At 33.3% G+C, this 23,237-nt stretch overlaps 1 protein-coding gene and 1 long non-coding RNA gene across 3 annotated transcripts; both read right to left on the reverse strand.

The window, feature by feature from the left end:
* Window positions 1–865: 865 nt before the first annotated feature.
* On the reverse strand, window positions 866–17,194 carry LOC128206073 (uncharacterized). 2 transcript variants are annotated; one of them, XM_052908214.1, is made up of 5 exons: window positions 17,120–17,194; window positions 14,798–14,921; window positions 13,220–13,373; window positions 12,324–12,453; window positions 866–8,997 (listed from the first exon to the last, which is right to left on the reverse strand). In XM_052908214.1, exons 2-5 carry the CDS (start codon window positions 14,895–14,897, stop codon window positions 8,866–8,868), a joined length of 516 nt encoding a protein of 171 aa, XP_052764174.1. In that variant the 5' UTR covers window positions 14,898–14,921; window positions 17,120–17,194; the 3' UTR covers window positions 866–8,865. The 2 variants fall into 2 exon arrangements, with proteins under 2 accessions (XP_052764174.1, XP_052764173.1); XM_052908213.1 differs by having other exon boundaries at window positions 17,098–17,164.
* A 4,096-nt stretch (window positions 17,195–21,290) lies between these two features.
* Window positions 21,291–22,906, reverse strand: LOC128206821 (uncharacterized). The gene is made up of 2 exons (XR_008256593.1): window positions 22,350–22,906; window positions 21,291–22,118 (listed from the first exon to the last, which is right to left on the reverse strand). It is a non-coding gene; the product is annotated as an uncharacterized LOC128206821 (long non-coding RNA).
* Window positions 22,907–23,237: the final 331 nt, after the last annotated feature.

The raw sequence follows: 23,237 nt of genomic DNA on the forward strand, positions 1-23,237 counted from the left end.
ATTTGTAAAGGGTCATACAATAAAGCTACCTGTAAAGTTTCATTGAATTTGGCAAGGTAGTTTCAGAGATTTTTTAAAAAGAAAACAGTAAGTCGTCCATTTTGTTTTTGTTGTTGATCAATCATAATGCCTTGTTGTATTTTTCTAGTGGGCCATGCAATGAAGCTTCCTGTAAAGTTTCAATTAATTTGGCTTCGTAGTTTCAGAGATGTTTTTTAAAGCAAAACAGGAAGTTGGCCAGATTATTGCCGTTGATCAACCGCGACCCCCTATATTTTTGAAGAATGTTACCAAAGGAAGCTTCCTGTAAAGTTTCATTGAATTTGGACTGGTAATTTCAGAGATGTTTTTTAAAGCAAAACAGGAAGTCAGCCATTTTGTTGTTATTGTTGTTGATCGATCGTGACCCCTTGTTGTATTTTTAGAGGGTCACCCAAGGAAGCTCACTGTAAAGTTTCATTGAATTTGGCCAGGTAGTTTCAGAGATGTTTTTAAGCAATTGTTGACGGACAGACGGACTAACTGACGGACTGACGACGGACAAAGACCGATCACAATAGCTCATCTTGAGCTAAAAACTGCGATCTCATCTTTTAATACGTCAGCAGTCTCATATTAGTGACTTCAAGACCTTTGCGCAGACAATTGCTCATTCAAAGACAAAGAAGTAATTGTAACGGCCAATCGGTAAGAGTGCAGTTTAAAGCTACCATTGACAATTTTAGTCAGAAATGGTGAAAACATTTTTAATAAATTTTGTATATAACTATCATTAAAACAACTTTTTCATACCATCACTGACTGATACTGTAGCCAATGGAATACAAAGAAAAAAGACGACAAGTGTTAACAAAAGTTTCTCTTCTTTTATTTTTTTTTGAACATATTATTACATGTATATAATAAGTGACAAAGAAATATAACAATATTGACATGAATGTGAGGATAATAATTAATCCGCAAATTTAGAGATATGGGTTTGTCCAATTATTGTATCAAACATTACTAATTATTTCTATAACTGCAACCAAGAAACTAACGTTAAGCGAAATGTTCATATTATACAAACTATCATACATTGTATTTAACAATATTGCCTTACAACAAATATTAATACCCTGGAAAAAATGCATGTAATTGTTTGATTCAATTTAAGATAGCACTATATTTCACTGAATGGGCACCAAGTTATATTGCCCGAGTAGAGTTGCCACAAGTTATATAGAGGATAGTTGTTTGTTCCAATGTAAGATCGTAATATATTTCATCCACCGAGTGAGCACCAAAAGTTGAATTTCTTGAATGGTCATTGACTTATCAAACTTTGGTGTTCACAAGGTGAAATATACTTCCATCTTACACTGGAACACTTTTTTATATTTCATGATTGAAATTGACTGGCAAGAGGGCTGCAGATAAAACGACAATTCTCATCTGTTGTTTCCTGTGGTAAAGGGGCATAACTTTAAAATTATCAGGGCTTCCATTAAAGGAAGTTTGTAAGTATGTTACTCCCTAGAAATGGGTTAAAACTTCCAAACTTAATTCCTTGAAAGTTCAAAATATCAAAACCTGGTGTCAATATTACTTTTATGCTCACAATTGCAATCAGTCTGAGGTAAAATGAATTATCTGTAAATTTGGCAAGATATAGCTTCAAATTATTTCATTTTTAATATACTATTTAAAAAATACTGGGGAAAAAAATGTATTCAGGGAACTTAAACTTCCAAATTTCAGTGAAAAACTTCCAATATTAATGGTCATGAAGTTCATACTTCCAGTTTTAAACTTTAATGGAAGCCCTGAATTATTAATACACAGTTCTGGGCCTTGCCATACATGTGCATATTGAATATCTTTAAGTTTTATTGAGTTATGGCCAAAGCACAATTAAGCCACCACAGCACACAAAAACATCAGGGATGTGATTGACCTGGCAGCTGGAGGGCTGAAACATTTTCGGCCTTGGGTTTATGGGGCGCTTTTGGGGTCAAAAGCGCACTGCTGTAGAAGAAAAAATAGCTTTTTAGAAGCTCTTGTGAGGGCTCTACTGACTTTAAATTTGAAGCAAACTTGAATATTAACTAAAACAACTGAAAGCAACCAAATATTTTTTTTCAGGTAAAAAAAAAAAAAAAAATAAAAATATTATTTATTTATTTTTATTATTATTATTTTTTTTTTTTTTTTTTGGGGGGGGGCGGTCTCTGGGGCCATCAGATCCGCGGAATTCCGCGAATCCGCGGACAAATCACATCCCTGATTACATAAGGCTAGCTGAAGACCCAAACATTTTTCTTCAAACACAACAAATTAAATTTATTTTAAATTCGTATGCCAAAACCATGCCAACTTTTACTTAACATAATTTCATTTTTCACCACACAGCACTGTATGACTGTGCTTAGTTTTTTTTTCCAACATGCCAGAACAAACAGAGAATTAACATTTTGATAATCATACTTGTTATTTAATTCAATATCCCCCCCTCCCCCCGAAAAAAAACATTTAAATTCTAAACAGCATTCTCAGTTCATTGTTAAACATCACCATCTATTAAAACAAAAATGTACTAAATTTTTCAAATATATTACCATATAATAACTATATAATTTACGGGAAAACAAAACATTTTAAAGCAGATTCTGATAAGCGAGCGAAAATGGTTGAATAGAAGTTTACATTGTATTAAGGTTTCATTGAGAAAATGTACAAAGTATTTAGGAATCATTAAAAAAGCAATGTAGCATATATTGTATTTTGTAATCACGATGACATCGAATACATTGTATTCATGTACACATGTATCATTAAAATAGTGTATATTGTATTTAGGTATCATTGAAATGGCGTACATTGTATTTAGGCATCATTGAAATAGCGTACATTATATTAAGGTAACATTAAAATAGTGCACATTGTATTAAGGTATCATTTAAATAGCGTACATTGTATTAAGGTGACATTAAAATAGTGTACATTGTATTTAGGTATCATTGAAATGGCGTACATTGTATTTAGGCATCATTGAAATAGCGTACATTATATTAAGGTAACATTAAAATAGTGAACATTGTATTTAGGTATCATTGAAATGGCGTACATTGTATTAAGGTGACATTAAAATAGTGTACATTGTATTTAGGTATCATTGAAATAGCGTACATTGTATTAAGGTGACATTAAAATAGTGTACATTGTATTTAGGTATCATTGAAATAGCGTACATTGTATTAAGGTGACATTAAAATAGTGTACATTTTATTTAGGTATCATTGAAATAGCGTACATTGTATTAAGGTGACATTAAAATAGTGTACATTGTATTTAGGTATCATTGCAATAGCTTACATTGTATTTAGGTATTATTGAAATAGCGTACATTGTATTAAGGTGACATTAAAATAGTGTACATTGTATTTAGGTATCATTGAAATAGCGTACATTGTATTAAGGTGACATTAAAATAGTGTACATTGTATTTAGGTATCATTGCAATGGCTTACATTGTATTTAGGTATTATTGAAATAGCGTATATTGTATTTAGTTATCATTGAAATGGCGTACATTGTATTAAGGTATCATTGAAATAGCGTACATTGTATTTAGGTATCATTGAAATAGCGTACATTGTATTAAGGTATCATTGAAATAGCGTACATTGTATTTAGGTATCATTGAAATAGCGTACATTGTATTAAGGTATCATTGAAATAGCGTACATTGTATTTAGGTATCATTGAAATAGTGTACATTGTATTTAGGTATCATTGAAATAGCGTACATTATATTAAGGTAACATTAAAATAGTGTACATTGTATTTAGGTATTATTGAAATAGCGTACATTGTATTAAGGTGACATTAAAATAGTGTACATTGTATTTAGGTATCATTGAAATAGCGTACATTGTATTAAGGTGACATTAAAATAGTGTACATTTTATTTAGGTATCATTGCAATAGCTTACATTGTATTTAGGTATTATTGAAATAGCTTATATTGTATTTAGTTATCATTGAAATGGCGTACATTGTATTAAGGTATCATTGAAATAGCGTACATTGTATTTAGGTATCATTGAAATAGCGTACATTGTATTAAGGTATCATTGAAATAGCGTACATTATATTTAGGTATCATTGAAATAGCGTACATTGTATTTAGGTATCATTGAAATAGCGTACATTGTATTTAGGTATCATTGAAATAGCGTACATTGTATTAAGGTATCATTAAAATAGCATACAATGTATTAAGGTATCATTGAAATAGCATACCTTGTATTTAGGTATATTTGCAATAACGTACATTATCAAGTATCATTAAAATATCTTACATTGTAGTTAATTACCATAAAATAGTGTACATTGTATTCATGTTATCATTAAATAGCGTACATTGGATTTCGATATCATTGAAATAATTTGTTATTGAAAGGCAATGAAGCAAGTTCAACAAAATAGCTTTGGCAATACAGAAAAGCATATTAGTTTAAAGCATATACATTAATCATTGTCACAAATTTTTTTGTCTACAGTTTGTTCAAAAGCCACAACATATTGTATACACAATATCTACTTATTGCTTTCAGCTCTAATATATAGAAAGCCGATAGCTCATAAAATATCACTGAAGTCTGTTTCCTGGGTAGAAACTAGTACTGCTGTCTATTTTAAAGTTACACTCGACCAGATTGATCATTTTGATGACTTTTTTATTTTTTGTCTTTGAATGAGCCAATTTTTGCCTAAATGTCTGGAAACCAGTGATTTACGACTGGTGACAAAAGATCAAATCACAAATTATCGTAAAAAAGTTCGAAAATTGATGTTCAATGGCTTAATGCTTAAGTTTAAGAAAAATGAAAGTTTTGGGAAGTTTTACCCAACATTTGAGATTTGTTCTATTGCAAAATATCTAATATGATTGATTGAAGGCATTGATGGCCAAATATAGCCAATTCTGATACAATCTTTTAATACATGTCAAAACTGACAATCTGTGAGAGTGCAGCTTTAAGAGGCTATGCATACTGTCAAACAAAAACAATTTAGCACAAGCATATTTAGCACAATTGAGAAAAAAATATATAATGAAAAACAAATAATTTCTAATACAAAAATATCATTTAACATTAGTACAAACATATTTTACAAACTTTACAACACGAAAATGAGCATTAAATATTAATTTCCTTATCAGCGGCTAATTGTATAAAACTGGATAATTCTTTGGTTAAGTTCAAGTTGGTCAAAAAGTTTGAGTCAATATTTATCCAATAATGTTCATTGACCAATCAAATTACTTGCATGTGCAATTTAAACAAAAGATGAACCTGAGGATTAGTTTATGAAGTTTTATACAATTGACCCTTGACTTATGTTGAACAAAGTGATAAATATTGAGATTTATAAACTAATAAATGCATTGAGGCCATCAGTCAAAGAACATTTAGTACTTTTCATTTAGAACACATAGTAAAATGAGAAATGTTAGCCTAACCTTAGGCCTAAAAAAAAATACATTTGGTTCGGGTTACCCGACCCTACCTACAGAATAGGCGCCGACCCTACCGTTTTTATAGTCAGTTTGAAAAAAAAAATGAAAAACTAAAAAAATATTTTTTTCTTTTTGCTTTTCAATATGTAGAATGGTGTTAAAGTTATCTTCTATATAAGCAATTAAGGTTTTAACACCATTCTCCAATGATGAAAATGACATTCTAATATAAAGCCTAATAATTTTTTTTATAAAAAGCCTACCTACCCTACCTATTTTTGAAAGATGTAAACCTAACCAGACAATTATTATTTTTTAGGCCTTAGTGTGTTTATTTGAAAATTACGACTTTATACCTTTATCTGATTTCTGACACTTTGCTATCATCATCATCATCATCATCATCATCGTTATTATCATCATGTATACAAAACTCATGCTCAGCATATAAACATGTTTTCCATTCATCAAAATAAAAACTGAATTGACAATGACAAAAATAATGATAATGCTATAATTATGCAAACATCTAAATTTGTGGCAAAAAGAACGAGTGTTTCAATGACATGCTTTAAAGTAGACAAGAGCAGTTGGCATTTGGAAATGAGAGCATCATAGAACGAATGCTCATGCTGGTCTGTTGTTTATTTCGGTACAAAAAGGGGCATAACTCTACAATAGTTAAAAACAGAGTCATGGACCTTGCTGTATATATGCGTAATGCCACTGGCAACATGTGAACCAAGTTTCAATTCAAAATCTTAAATGTTATTTGAGCTATAACAGCCAAGGCTACAGTTTTTGCTAGTTATAACAATGATGCTGCGAACATTGACGCCAGCGTGGACACTACTTCTTCGAAAAAGAGACGAGATAAAATATTTTTTTACTAATATTAATGACTTTGATTAAGTATGAAAAACATGACTATAAACACAAAAAAACAACAATTTTGATTTCCAGTTTCGACTAAACAATAAATATTATTAATTGACAATAAATATATATATGTACTATAATATAATATTCATCGTTGAGATATGGCGATCAGTTACAGAAATCTTGTTTTAATAATGTGAATTCTTATCACGACAATGTTATTAATATACCTGGAGAAACGTCTGAATCATGTTTTTACTTAAAACAGTGGGTTTTAATCTTAATTCAATCATATTAACCAAAAAAATAATTATTCTATTTTTACGTTAACAAATGCCCGTTCTGATTATTATGAAAATGGATATAGTATTTTTTTTCAAGGTTATCTCACTAAGCCCTTTGTAAAAATTTAATCTCATTGAAAGCTTGTTAACCTGGCACTTCAAATTTGTTAACTTAAAGGATTTTGCGGCTAAAGCACCCCCCCCCCCGAAAATCATTGGTCCGGTTTGTTTAAATATGTAAAACATTTGAGATTATGTAAACCAATCGCAATCATTAGCTTAAAAGACTTTGTGGCCAAAAAATCAAAACTCATTGGGCCAACTGTTAACAAAGTTGTAAAAGTTAACAATGCTGCTGACGACATCGTTGTTAACTTTCTGATGTCATAATATATTTGAATAAAATAAGTACTGCAGAGCTGAAACAGCTGTCTTGAATATTGTAAGAAATACAGCAGATCACAAGTGTATCTTTTTAACATCCAGTGCAGTAACAATTTGAAAGTTAACAACGATGACGTTAACAACAACGATGACGTTAACAACATTGTTAACTTTAACAATGTTCTGAACAATCGGCCAATTGTAAGGGTTTATTATAATTTGTAAATCATTGAGATTTAGTAAACCACTCCAAAATTGTGAACTTTGTGACCAAACAACAGAAAATCATTGTCATGAACTTTGTGAACAGAAAACCATGGTCGTGGTTTGTTTACTGATTAACAAGTGTGAATAATGCATATTACATGTACAGCATGTTTAAATAATCTTGGCAAAAAAAACTCAAAATGTTAAGACAATAAAATCTATCAATACGGCTGCTTAAAGATGGCTGCCACTTAAATGCCGATTGAAAAAGTCATCTGCTGGAATCTCGCTCTTTCAAAAAAAATATGACAATTAGAGGGCCACAAATCTAAAGTAAATAATGTAATTTAGCTGTTTACGTAACTTGGCCAAGATATTATGCCCATAAACATTGTGAATAATGCAATTTAGCTATTTACATAACTTGACCAAAATATTAAGATCAAAGACATTGTGACTAAGTTTTGTAAAGATTGGATTTGAAATGCCCAAGTTAAAGAACGTACATATAAAGTTTGATGTCACAGATGGCAAAACGCCAGACAAATTGAAAATTTATTAAAGATGCACTCTTACTCCAAAATGAGATTTACCGCATTTAATAATATTGTTTTTAATTTCCAAAAAGGATGAATGAATGTCAAAAACAATGGTTTTTATGACGGATACCGAGTTTAATTTAAAAGAAATGTGCATAAAACATGGTACTTACGGTATACCTTGTGAGACTATAGTAGACCATAGTAAATCTTTTAACAGTCACCAATCATTTAATATTTTTGTGCTTTCTGCTATTAAATACATGGTTACAATCTTGTTATAAGTAATTTTCCAGCAAAAAAATATTTGGCATAAATGCATTATTTAGTAAGTAGTTAAAGGTTTATAAGTCAAAATTGATGTTTGTTATTCATGTGTATGTATGGATTTTGAATATGAATGTCACTTTAATTCCAGTTTCAAATTTTAATAACAATCTAACATTTGGCCAAAAATCTAAAGGCAAGTCAAAAATGTTATCATTTATGGCAATTAAATTTGGCAGTCAAAATAAATGCAAAATAAATCAATAATTATGAAACCGGTACTATCAAAATGACAAATGCATACAATCAAATAAATTGAAACACACAAAATTTATGACCCCATAAAATTTCAGATCATTAAGCACTTTTTTTTAAAATATGAATTTAGCATTTGAAAAAAGGAGACACACAACCAGAGTGGTTGACAACCATTTTGTTAAGTATTACATAATTAACACAGGATAATAGGCAAGGCTAAATAATGTGCATCGAAAAAAAGTGAGAAAAATTGGATAAAATCTGATTTAAATTTCAAAACATGAATTTCAAGATTCTTTTGACATCAGTTGAAATTGATTTTATTTGTTCAAAACTTAATAAAGTCTATAGCACACAGGCAACAATAATCATATTCTGTGTGGAATATCCACATATTCTGTGGAGAATATCCACTTACTATCTATTGTGAAAAAAAAAATGATAAAAAATGGAAAAAACACACAGACATTGACAAATCTATCGGAAAAAATATAACAACAATTGTCAATATTTATTAAGCCTTTATGGAATGCGGGGAATACTAGGTGGTTGAAAGACACTGTATGCCCTGTGATATGGACTGTTCCGAGTCTGTCTGCTGCATGAGGGCTTGCTGAACCTCTGTTGGTAGATCACACCTTCCCTCCCAGTGGGCTTTGTGGAAGGAATGGGTCTGAAATAGCATTCAATACGACCTTGAATTTCGACCCACTGACCTTTAAAGTCAAAAAGGTTCATCTACTGGTTCTGATCAACCTGCCTAACAAGTATGAAATCCCTGGGCCAAAGCATTCTCCAGTTTATGATCGGAATTCAATTTTCAGCTCAAGGGGAACACAACCTTGAACTTTGATCCAATGACCTCAAAGTTAATAGGGTCCATTTGCTGGTCATCACTAACCTGCCTAACAAGTATGAGGTCCCTAGGCTCTTCAGTTATTGATTGGAATTTTATTTTCAGCTCAAGGTCAACACAAACTTGAACTTTGACCCACTGACCTCAAAGTCAGTAGGGTTCATATACTGGTCATCACTGACTTGCCTAAAAAGTATGAGGTCCAAGGGCAACAGCATTCTACAGTGATCGGAATTGAACTTTCAGCTCAAGGTCAATTCAAATTTGACCTTTGACCTACGGACTGCAAAGTCAAAAGGGTCCATTTACCAGGGGTGTAGAAATGGGCCGGGAGCTGCTAAAATAACCCGGTTACTTTAGCATCTTCACCCGACTAATTTCCCTGCATCCACAAAAAAACTGTTTTTTGTTTTTTTTATGTTTACATCCATTTAAATTGCCCCCTTGACCCTACCTGGAGGACACCCAGACCCCCCCCCCCCCCCCCCCCCCCCCCGGCCTACTTTTGGGATATTCCCTGCTACTTAAATGAATTTCTACACCCCTGCATTTAGTGGTCATTACTAAACTGCCTTACAAGTATGAAGTCCCTGGGCCATATCAACTTTCAATTTTTGATCAGAAACAGATTTTCAGCTCAATGTCACCATGAACTTGACCTTTGACCAACAGATTTCAAAATCAACAGGGTTCATCTGCTGGTTCTGACCAACCTCCCTACCAAGTTTATGGCTCCTAGGCATACTCCTTTACAAGTCAGAATGGATCAGCAACTGTGGGGACAGACCAACTGACTGACGATCCAATTACTTTATGCCATCCTTTAGGTTGGCATTCTGCTACAAATTTCAGCTCGAGATATTGGATTTGCTGTATAATCATGATGTGATTATTGTTATAATGAACATAAGAACCAAGATTAATGTTAATACCACTAACAGTTTCAGAGTTAAAAGTTTTTTCATGATGATGATGCAATTACCATTAGTGATGTTCCGATGATCGATTATAATCGAAAATCAATTGGTTGGGCCTGAAATCGGCGACAATCGATAGTATTTAGTTATAATCGATTATCGAAAAAAAAATAAAAAAATATATATATATAAGTAAGTGTTCAGATGTTATCTTTAACAAAATGGCTGATGAAAGCCACAATGAGCGAGGAAATGAACTATTTTTTATACAACAACACTTAATAACTTCAATCATAGACATAAGTTAATATGCATATAATGATTAAGAGTTTAATACTGTACATGAATAAAACTAGAACTGTAAGCCATAGGCTAACGAATACCCCCCACCCCTCCATGTCTAGGTTGTTTGCCCTGGAGTTAGGCCGGACAAAGCTAATTTTGCCTACAAGGGGAGATAACTCCAGTCAAGGTCATGTGACCTGTACCAAATTCACAGAGGCGAAAGTTTACAACATGGCCATTAATTTCTGAAAGTTTGATAAAGATTTGTTGAATAATAACAAAGATGAATCCCGGACAGGGCTTATTTTGCCTACTTTAACACATCAAGGGGAGATAACTCCAGTCAGGGTCATGTGACCTGTACCAAATTCACAGAGGCGAAAGTTTACAACATGGCCATTAATTTCTGAAAGTTTGATAAAGATTTGTTGAATAATAACAAAGATGAATCCCAGACAGGGCTTATTTTGCCTACTTTAACACATCAAGGGGAGATAACTCTGGTCAGGGTCATGTGACCCGTACCAATTTCACAGAGGCGCAAGTTTACATCATGGCCATTAATATCTGAAAGTTTGAAAAAGATTTGTTCAATAACGACAAAGATGAATCCCGGACAAAAAAAAACACGGACGGACAGACGGACAGACGGACAGACAGACAGACAGACGGACAGACGGACAACCCGATTCCAGTATACCCCCCCCCAAACTTTGTTTTGGGGGGTATAACTACAACTCAGGTACTCTCTAGTATTTTAAAAACCGATCATACTGTCGATAATCGGTTACTTCAGTGGAACCGATCATCGATAGTAAAATTGTAACCGATTCCCAACACTAATTACCATCAACAACAACAACACCAAAAATATACCACTTACAGTGTATACCTTGTGATGAATTGCATTATAAATGCTACTTCGGAAAGCAATATTTTGCTTTGAATGTTCAGTTAAACGAACTATTTTGTGAAATATTACTATGCGTGACGTAGTAATCTTCGCCTTGTTCTGCTGTGAAATAAGGTGAGATTTAATGTTACTTTGTTAAAAGAAGACTTTAAATGAATATAACTTTACTAATTTATCACGATTTTAAATAAAACTCAGCGCAGTCTACACCGCTTACAGACCCCTGCCTTCGGTCTTTTTCCAGAGTTTGGTTGCAAGTTTAGTTCCTTAGAATACTTCCACAAAACCACACCTAATAGCACTGTAAAAAAGGAAATTAAAAAATAAAATAAAAATCAAGTGCCATAATTTGTATTTAGGCTTAAAACGGAGTTATGTTTCTTGTTTTAAGATGGTCGTAAATAATTTTGAATTTTATTAAGTGCATTTAATGAACGGTATAGAAGTTTTTTTATTAAAATCCCAACTTGCCCTTAACTTTTACTTGCCTAAAACTTTAATCTAAGTCAATCAGGGGCCATAACTTGTATTAAGGATATGGAGTTATGTAACCTCATTGTGTGATGGTCCTGAACAACTGTGTGAAGTATTAAGTCAATTGAATAAAGGATATAGAAGTTATTAATAAATATTCCAACTTGCCCTTAAACTTTAACCTAAGTTCCATAGTCAATCAGGGGTCATAATCTGTGTAAAGAATGATATAGAGTTATCTAACCTCATCATGTGATGGCCCTGAACAACTGCGTGAAGAATAAAGTCAATTGAATGTAGGGTATTGGACTTATAAGTGAAAATCTGAACTTGCCCTAAAACTTTAACCGGAGGCTGACACCAGAGCGAGTAGTATAGCCCACCTGTTCTTCGAATAGTCGAGCTAAAAAAGTTGCCTTTTTGCTGACGTAGCATTTATGACGTCATTTATCATGTGGTATACACACACTGACTTATCGCCTTGATTTATTCCATCAAAAAAAAAAACAACAGAAAAAACTGATGATGACATTTAGTCCATGTATTTCCCTTACCTTGGAAATGTCTCTTCTCCACTCCTGTCCACATTGCCCGCTACACAGGACACATGGTCGCTGTAAGGCGTAACCCCCACACTCCGGACAATGGGGGCTAAATTGCTTCTCGAACCAGCACTGCTGACATCTAAAATGGTATATCGGTACATAACAACTACATAATGGTGTAAATATAAATTTCCAATAAAGGCATTCTTTCCTACACACACCAACACTGCTGACATCTAAAAATGATATACTGGTACATAACAACTACATAATGGACTTGGTGTAAATATCAATTTCCAATAGGGCTATGATGCCTAAACACACTACACATCTGTCAGTGTAGAGCGTTATCACAGCCAGGGCTGTCTTTAGACAAATTATTGGGCCAATATTTCTCAATCTGTGAGAGTGCAGCTTTAAGACCAGCTGCAACTTCATCAACTGGTATCTAAACATACCAGTTCAAATAATAGTGTTTTGTAACCTATCTATATACATGTAAACCCTTAGAAAATGGATTAATTCAACTGACATAAAGCTAGTATCTTCATAAATTCTTCTTCAGTATTTAACAAGTTTGTTTTACTTTTACAACAGAATCTATTGAACTGAAGTACTGAAGTCCATAGCTATTAGTCTCTTCACAGCATTTTCATATTTTCAAAAGTGTAACAGAATTTTTTAAATATCTAAATCATATATTTATACTCTGTCATTGATTTTGTATGTTTTAGTTGCAACTTGTTTTATATTTCATTAAAATAGTAGTTAAATAAGTGTTTGTGGATATTGGGGCTAATAAACTTCCAAATTGATGGCAAGGATGTTTTGTATCAGTTTTAAATTCTTAAGGAAGACCTGATTTGTAAGACAAACTACAGACAGTAACCTTTACTTAGTCTTACAAATGGCAAGTGGATATTTTCTTCTGGTATGGATCACTTTTCTTCATTTCTTCAATTTCTTCTTTGGAAAAGCCCACTCCCTGCTCTTCCTTCTCTGTAGGTGACACCGGGACCTTGTAATATACAGTGGCTCTTGGGCCATTCAGGAGTTCATCTGAAAAATAATAATGTACTTTTCAAAATAAAATAGACCGATATACAGAAATGTTAGGGTTCAAGCCAGGTTTTAAAAAGGACATGGTACTAGTGTTGGGAATCGGTTCAAATTTTACAATCGATAATTGGTTCCACTCAAGTAACCGATTATCGATATAGTACAATCCTTTTTTTAAAATACTAGATAAAACCTAAAGTGAAGTTTTATTCATGCAAATTATTAAACTCTTAATCATTATATGCATATACGTTATGTCTATGATTGAAGTAATTAAATGTTATATAAAAAATAGTTCATTTGTACTTGATCATTGTGGTTTTCATCTACCATTTTGTTAAAGATAACGTCTGAACACTTACTTATATTTTTTTCAATTTTTTTTTCGATGATCGATTATAACCAAATACAATCGACTGTCGCCGATTTCAGGCCCAACCAATCGATTTTCGATTATAATCGATCATCGGAACATCACTACATGGTACTACAGAAAAAGACAGGGTGCAGAGGTACAAAAGGGCACATTGAATTGGTAAGTGATTAATTAAAGCATTTATTCATATGCATTTCGCAAAAATTGTTAGATAGTGAGCTTATTTGAAGTAATATAGGTTTTAATCACAAAACATTAATGATTCTTTGAATTCATTATCAGATGTAAAGTTTTAATCAAAACAGAACAAAAAAATTGATTATCTTCAGCATTTAATTCTTTTGAAGGCAGTAGGGTGTACTCCACAAAGGCAGAAGGGTGCTTCCAAAATCTCTGAATGCAGCACCCTCCCATAATCCTCTAGCCAACCCCTACAGTATACATGTATTTTCAGTCTTTGAAATTTATATATATAATCATAAGCTCAAAGGCCTATTGCTTGAAGAATCTCTTTTGCACCTATAGAAATTCCAGTGTTACAGACCTGAGGGATTGAGTTGACAATTTACATTAATTGCAAAAGATATTTGTTAAAATTGCAAAACTTGTCTGCTAAAATTGTTTGTTTAAATGCGATTTATTATTGTCTTTTATAATTTTGAACATTGTACTGAGTATATGTTGTGTTTGAATGTCGTTGTGTTTGTTTTGTTTGAATGAGAATTGTACTAATATGTTCGTAGAATCCATTGAAGACCACATTGTAAAGAAGATATGTAACTTAATGTGTTATCTTCATGAAATCAAGTTATTATTATTATATATTATTATCACCCTGGCTTTATAAAGCATTCTATATGCTGTCAGATTGGTTTTCATTGGGATGTTAACGTTATATATTACATGCTTTTAGGTGATTTATGGAGATTTATGAGTGAAGTAATATTACTCTAATATTAGGGTTGGCGATTTTTTGGTACATGTAGGTAGGGTCGGGTAACCAAACCAAATGCTGTTGTTTTTAGGCCTAACTAGAAGAGCTACTAACCATCCCCTTCCGCAGCAAGATTGGTTTCCATGGTTTCATCTTCTGGGCTGTCACAGTCTGCGAACCCTTCATCATCCTTTTCTATAGTAACAGGGTCCATTGACAATGTAGGCAAAAGGATCAGCTAAAACAAAATGAATAAAAGCCATTAAAAAAAAAAAAAATGACAGATGGATGTATTATTTCATTTTATATCTAAATATTTCATATTTGTCTATCCAACTCTTTAAATCAGGTTTTCATCACATTCACAGATCAGCATGAAATAGTATCTTTCATGATTTATTGCAAAAGATATTTACACCCCAAGGATTGATATTTCAGTCATTTTGGGTCTTTTTAAAGGGAAAAGAAACTAATATTAAATAATTTCCTCATTCGCAGGAGATTAGAGAACTAGTTTAATTAACTGTAACATTTCCCAATTTCAGTATTTTCATGACTTAAATTTTCCCAAAACGTCTAGGGTCTTTTCCCCAAAATGGGCAGAAAAAGCCCTGATCCTAAAACAAACAAACATACTTAATGGAAGTGCACTTTTAGATTTACAAAGAGAGATAAGAAGTAAAAAGTTCCGAAATTGTAATGTTGGAAATAAATACATTTATGGACAGAGGCAACCTGTGAATGGGAAATAATATTGCAAAATATATTTAATCATATAAGTAAACATAGAAAAGTTCCTTCTTCCTTGAGGTAAAATGGCATGCATAAATAATTTTGACCAACCAAACATTCTGATTGGTACTCCAAAGAGACAAGGAAGAACATTGAACGAAAAGATGTACTGAACACTAAAGGCCTAAAAGTATGCTTTCTGACAGTGACAACACTGTCGTACTGCTGATCATTATTTTTTTGCAATCTGGAAGGCAACTTATATGCTTTGCCCAGAAGTCAAACCTACTCAATAACACTAGCATGAAGAATTGCCGGTGCTTAATTAACTACTAATGTAAACCTGGGAGTTAAAGTATACCAGGTATGGAGCTCGAACCCATGACCGCTAGAACACTAACATGGCACTCTAACTGATTAACAGGGCGGATGGTTCTAACTCCCCAATTCACTCAGGACTCCCCTCACATTAAACCTTGAGGGACGACTGAAGCACTCAGTTTACAGCTACCACCATTACAGTGAACCTGGGAGGAAAAAAGTGCCCAGTGTTTGAGTAAAGCCCATGACTGCTAGACCTCAAGCATGGCAGTGAACCTGAACTCTAGGTCAAACCCACATCTGCCAGAACACTAGCATGACCCTTAGTCCAAATAATTGTACGTTGACAGATTTTTTTAGATTTTTGATATGGCAAATCCTTCACGTACAAATTGTTTAGTATCAAAAGTGGCTAGTTGATCCGATCAGGATTCCATGTTAAAGCATATAGCGTCTATAAAATATCATAAAAACAAGAAATATTACCAGATAATGTTATTTTATATTAGTTCCGTACACAAAAAATAAATATCCAACATATAATTATGAGTTTGACAGCTTTTCTTCATTTCATTCTGTCAAAACATAACGATATATACATGAAGGGCACCTGCAAGGCTTCAGGGCATAGTTTTAAATCGCTCGGAACATTTCGGCCATGGCCAAGTTGTTACGATTGTATAACGAGGTCTATCTCGAAGCTTTGTCGGAGGAGGCCGAGTTATTATGATTGTATCGAGTTGTTCCGCTTGGCATAATTGTTGTCTGTGTCAGTCAACTTTTGTTTTATTGGAAAGGTAAACAACTTGTTTTAATGCATTAAATGCTTGTTTAGTGCAAAATAACATTTGACTTACATGGTAAAATATGAATATAACTCTTTATGATCAATTTCAACCATAAAATACTTAACTTAAAACAATTTCAATATTTTTAAAACACCCCCGTTTTTTGCACATTCCCTTTTAGACGTTAGGGACTGGAAGAATCCCGTATAACACGTCTATTATTTTAGACTAGCATGACGCTCTAACCAACTAAGCTTTCCTGTGCTAGTTCTAACCCCCACACACTACACTACCACCCGATTACCCAAGCAGAGCACAGATACTTGGAACTGCTACATGCCAATAATAATTTGAATTTTATTTCTGCAATCTGACATGTTTTAAACAAAATACAAACTTGAAATATAACGTTGGCAAATATTGACAAACAGCTGATTTTGGCAATAAGCCATAAGTCACTCATTTAAAAACATCGTTTTTTAATAGTTTTATTAAAATAAAACTACTATGCAGTTAATATCAAATATGAGGACAATTTAAATTACATAATTCAATAGATATGAAGTCCAATACCTGAACATTTAGGAAATATTACCTATTTTTTGAAAAAATAAAACCAAAATTTTGTTTGACGAATTACGACTGTCGCAAAATATAAACTAACGAAAAGAAATATTCGGTCATGTGTGTTGCAAGATTCAAACGCGGTGACCTCCCCTAACAATTGTCGCATCATTTATTAAGAGGATTCGCGTTTTTTTAATATTCTTTCATTCTTCTTAAGATTGTATATTCGTATGGTGATGGGTTTATGTGACTTATATTACGATACGAACATGCAATAGAAGAATGATAACATATGAAGAGCAAATTCCGTAACGCCGGTATAATATTTATAAAAAAAAGTCCAAATCAGTGCGTATACAAACTCATTAAAATCAGATCCCCAATATTGGCTTCACGACCGAACGTTACACTATGTTACGCTTTGTGGATCCGTTCTCAACGTAATGAAATGAAGAATGTTTGAGTTTTTAATTTTGATCCTATATATAATTATATATAGGCGTTCTCTGTGACACATTAAACGATCAACGCAAAAATACGATAAAAAAAGTAAAAACATATTACTTAACCCGATATGTACAGTGCTTAGAGGGTACCCGTGCTTTAAAAAAATGAGAGGTTACCTGTGATATAAAAATTCATTAGCCGCTGCACAACCGAAAGTAGGGTGTTTTTATGAATTTTACACATATTTTAGACTATTAATTGCCATTTGTATGAGTATGATATATGAATGAATACATGTAATATGAATGGTGTGTACATAATCAAACCAGTGGTTCATTTAAGCCCGCAGAACATGCAGAGGCGGTGGGAGAGGCAAGACATATCGATATTGTACGTGTAGGTTATTGTGGAGTTGCAGTAATTGAAAAATGGGCATATTACAAAAAACGACATAGCTATAACATTCTAGTGTTCCGTGGTATACTTCTTTTGCACATGACATACCTCCTTTCATCAGTAGAATGAACATTAACTGGTTTGTTGTCCACCGCCGATTTGTTTTCAGCAGAGAATGACCGGTGCATGTGCAAAAAAGGTACCGTTTGAGTAGATCTCGCAAAGAGAGTACCGATATGAATACGCACCGTGGTGTAGGCTCTTTGATGTCAATGTCCGCAAACTTTCCGCTGACGGTCTCCCAGAATAAATCATACGAAACGTCTGCCCAAAGTCTCTCCAATGTGGCGGTAGTTAGTCTTGCGTCGCGCTGTCCCTCTGCTGCTGACAACGTTTCATGTTGAAGTGATGTGCTCAGGTTGTCATTGTGCCACACCAACATGCCGCAGAATTTCGTAACCGAGGGATACACCAAACATGAAGTCAAAGCTCCTAATTTGTGTCTGAATTCTAGTTTCGGAATCTCTATCAAAGTCATAACAGCGCTCTTATAAAAAAAAAATGCAGTACGTACGGTGTAGAACGCTGTTCAAACCTGCTGCTCATACTGTCCATCTAGTTGGGTAAAGTACACGAAACCCTGGAGTATCGGCGCTTATCTTCGTCTTCATTTCTTCCAGTTGCTGTCACGTCTAGGCGAATATTCGATTAGTTTGGACACCTCATGTACTGTATCAAGCGTATCTTTGAGCATTCGGATCACCTCGGCAATTTTTTTATCGATTACAACCACGTGATAAATTGCGTCATAAATGCTACGTTGGAAGGCAATATCTTGCTTCGAATGAAGACTTAAAATAAAATCACGACTTTTTCACATTATAGATGAAACATAGCGCAGTCTACGCCTCTTACGGAGCACCGCCTTCGGTCTTTTACCAGAGTTTGATTGAGAGTTTAGTTTCTTCAAACACTTTGAAAAACCTTTTCACAATAAGGCCGTCTGACGGAGCACTGTCAAAACATTATTATGGAAACAGGTTTGTTGAAGTGTTTGAGGAAACTTATCACCTAATCAAACTTCGGTAATAAAACGAAGGCGGGGCTCTTTAAGTGACATAGACTGCCCTTTGTTTTGTTTAAAATGGTGTTTTAAAAGAAAAGTTATCTTTGATTCAAGTCTTCATTTTATGCAAAATGTTGCCTTCCGACGTAGCATATATGACGTCATTTATCACGTGGTATTCACACACACTGATATACATCCGAGGTGGTTTTCGATGAAAAATGGCCGAGGGATTCCGAATGATCTCGGAGCACCTTTGACCTCTTGACAATGTCACCAACGGCTAGAGCTTGTGCGTGTCCCGACAGGAATTTAGTGGCCACTCCTTTCCTACATGCACTGTCGTAGCACTGGCTTAGGAAAACGTTCATACGAAGTAACGTATCCAGTAACATATGAGTCACAGTCGCTGCAGATTTACTGAACTTTTGCAGTAGATGTTTATGTTCATTTCGGTATTAATCTTTATTTTGATCGTTTGGTTTTATATATGCATACATTGAATCACCTGCGGCCTACAGCCAAAAAACTTCAAGAATACTGATGTCAGCATTTTAAAGCCTTCTTTCTCGACATACGATATGATTGCCTTTATTGGAAAAGTAAACATACGACCACCAATATACTGTTGGTATACTAATGAGTTTAAATAGAAGTACTTGAAGATACTCAAAAGTACTTGAATTATGGAAAACCAACCAAAAGCTATATATAGCGTAAACAAGTCACTGCACGTTCGGAACTCCCCGGCCATTTTCCATTGGAAACAAACTAGGATGTATATGCCGGAAATCAGTTGTAGTAGTTCGTAAAAGTTTAAATCAAAGTATACATTGATAGTAGTGTTTTAGTGTTTAGTTTACATTGATAGTAGTGCTTTTAGTGTTTATTATACATTGATAGTATGTAGTGTTTAAGTGTTAATTATACATTGATAGTAGTGTTTATTATACATTGATAGTAGTGTTTTAGTGTTTATTATACATTGACAGTAGTGTTTTAGTGTTTATTATACATTGATAGTAGTGTTTAAGTGTTAATTATACATTGATAGTTGTGTTTATTATACATTGATAGTAGTGTTTTAGTGTTTAGTTTACATTGATAGTAGTGTTTTAGTGTTTATTATACATTGATAGTAGTATTTTAGTGTTTATTATACATTGATAGCAGTGTTTCAGTGTTTATTATATATTGACAGTAGTGTTTTAGTGTTTATTATACATTGATAGTAGTGTTTATTATACATTGATAGTAGTGTTTTAGTGTTCAGTATACATGGATAGTAGTGTTTTAGTGTTTATTATACATTGATAGTATTGTTTTAGTGTTTATTATACATTGATAGTAGTGTTTATTATACATTGATAGTAGTGTTCTAGTGTTTATTATACATTGATAGTAGTGTTTATTATACATGGATAGTAGTGTTTTAGTGTTTAGTATACATTGACAGTAGTGCTTTAGTGTTTATTATACATTGATAATAGTATTTTAGTGTTTATTATACATTGATAGTAGTGTTTTAGTGTTTATTATACATGGATAGTAGTGTTTTAGCGTTTATTATACAATGATAGTAGTGTTTAGAATACATTGATAGTAGTGTTTTAGTGTTTAGTATACATTGATAGTAGTGTTTAGAATACATTGATAGTAGTGTTTTAGTGTTTAGTATACATTGATAGTAGTGTTTAGAATACATTGATAGTTGTGTTTTAGTGTTTAGTATACATTGATAGTAGTGTTTAGTATACATTGATAGAAGTGTTTTATCGTGTATTTTGTATTCACGCGCAGTGTGATAACGTACCTGGTTGAAGTTTAAATTGATTGCCAGTGAACAGTGAACTGTATAATTGCATAAATAATTAAGATTCCCAAGAGCATCTTGTCATAACGGTTAACTGCTAAATTGAAATTACTACGCGATATATTTGCAACGTAGTAAACTGTAAGTATTTCTGACATTGTAAGCCGTACATAAACACCGGGTCATCCGAGGTTGTTTCCGATGACAAATGACCGAGGAGTTCCGAATGGTCACTGAAATGTTCCTAACATGTTTTCTATCCAGCATCATATTATTCCTATGTTTGCTTTTCACCAAAGTTTAAGGAAAATGCTGACGCACACGTGTGTGCAATGGCGCCTAACTTGGTCATAATATTTTTCCTCACCTTTTTTGGCGGGAGATAAACGAAGTATTGCAAGGAAATGGCAGTACGTCACATGATTTATTATAACAATGTCCCGCGTAGTTGTATGCAACCTTTACAACAAAACAAGCTCAAATGTACAATTTATTAATGTAATAAAAGTAACTTTTTGTTATAAATACTGAGAAGAAAAAACAACATTGTATATTAAATACTGAGTGTGCATATGTTTGGACATGCTCTTTCATAAGCAATCGTTGAATGTAAAACTGATATATCATCTCAAAAGGGATCAAAGAGTAAACATGTAAAAATAATCGAACAAAACTGATAATACGATCACAATCACAGAAAAATAAATAATGGAATACATTCAATATGAGTATTTACAAGATAAGATTCACATTTCTGTGTAAATGGTACATGTATTTATGTTGACGATTTTCATTTAAATATGTAAAATAATTTTATAATAAAAATGCCATTTTCGTGTGTATTTGATATAAATATCATGCTGAACACAACCGTAAACTGTATTTCATTAAGGAGGAAATTTCATTAAGAATTTACTAGCCGTTTTGTTCTTATGAAATTATTTTCACCTTTCGGACTGTACTGTTATAAAACTGCTCCTATCATTCGTAAAGCAATGGTCACATGGTCTTTGAAGTCCCTTAATACACAACACTAGAACAATCTCACGGTGCCAGGTTTCACCTCAATGCACGCACACTTGGTACTGCCACGTCGTAGGAAGTGCATGCATGTGCCGCCCTGTTTCTGACACAGTCCGACTCCCTTGAGCGCTCCCCGCCGTCCCACAACCTCCGCGCAGTTTCCTGTGGCGCCGTCCTTCCGACAAGCTCTACGGCGACGACCATCTGACGTCAACGTCACAGCCACTAAGACCATAACGAACATGAGCGATTTCATGGAAGCCATTGCTGAGTATCTTTTTTCTGTAAAAGTAAAATTAAGCATTGAAAAATACAAGTTCATAGTATCAAATACAATTTTACACAACCAGCATCAAATCCGTACCTCATCAGCTTTCTACCAATGTTATAATATTTGATAACATGTAGATGAGAACTTACAAGAAAAAGAAATAAAAAAAACGAAGTGAATTTCATATGCGTAAAAATACAAAACTTAGCCATAAAATATCAAATCAATAAGATCGTACGTACCTTTAACTGTTGACAATCTGTAGGCTCTCTTTAATGTTGAACGTGTTTTAACTATTAGTAAATGAGTTGCTTGTCTTTCTGTGTTGTTTTCCTCTTTTCTGTTGCTCGGTTTATTCTAATAGTTTATCCATGTTGTTCATGATTATATACCATATATTTGGTTTCTATATTGCGTACGATGATCTATAATTAGATTCAGCTTACTATGTCTTAAGTGGCTACGATTCATTAGTCATTATTCGCAAGATGTCCATTATAGGTGGGTTTTTTTAAATGTCTGAGAAAAAGGAATATACGACTGATGACAAAGGATCAGATAGCAATTTTTCATAATATTGGTATGTAACGCCGGAAACATCATATTTCCTTAAAGCGTTAGAAACCCTTTTAGCTACAAAACTTTGAACGTAAATACATGTGTATAAAAAATTGCGATCTGATATTTTTTCATCCGTCTTATATCACTGGTAACAGATATTTACGCAAAGATTGGTTCATTCCAAGACAAGAAAATTGTCAAAGCGGCCAATCAGTGAGAGTAAAGATTTAAGATTGCGTTGTAGATAAGAGATTAAGGACATTATTTGTTTCAGTAGTAGCATATCTCTATATGTATGGCTTACTTAAATATTCATACGTAATTGTGTTCGTAATACACTCTATCATTCAGTTGGTCACTCCTTTCATTATTAAGTAACTGGTGATTAGAATTAGTACGTCACGTATAACTTCCTCATTAACATATGTCAATGAAATCAAGGGTTCGTATGATTAAATGAACAATTCTTCCTGGTTATGATGATATATTGATTGTTTTATGAAAAGGGAATAATATACTTTAATACAACAATACTGATGACGCGCCTACATCTTAAACCCAGCTCAAAC

Source organism: Mya arenaria, chromosome 10, assembly GCF_026914265.1.
Source record: "Mya arenaria isolate MELC-2E11 chromosome 10, ASM2691426v1".
NCBI lineage: Eukaryota > Metazoa > Mollusca > Bivalvia > Myida > Myidae > Mya > Mya arenaria.

What these genes read in the sequence shown, in the direction of transcription:
- LOC128206073 (XM_052908214.1), bottom strand. Translation starts at nt 14,897, where the DNA reads ATGGACCCTGTTACTATAGAAAAGGATGATGAAGGGTTCGCAGACTGT. An exon ending in AAAATATCCACTTGCCATTT is followed by an intron (nt 12,454 to 13,219) that starts GTAAGACTAAGT and finishes ATACCATTTTAG; the next exon opens with ATGTCAGCAGTGCTGGTTCG. An exon ending in GGAGAAGAGACATTTCCAAG is followed by an intron (nt 8,998 to 12,323) that starts GTAAGGGAAATA and finishes ATGCTATTTCAG; the next exon opens with ACCCATTCCTTCCACAAAGC.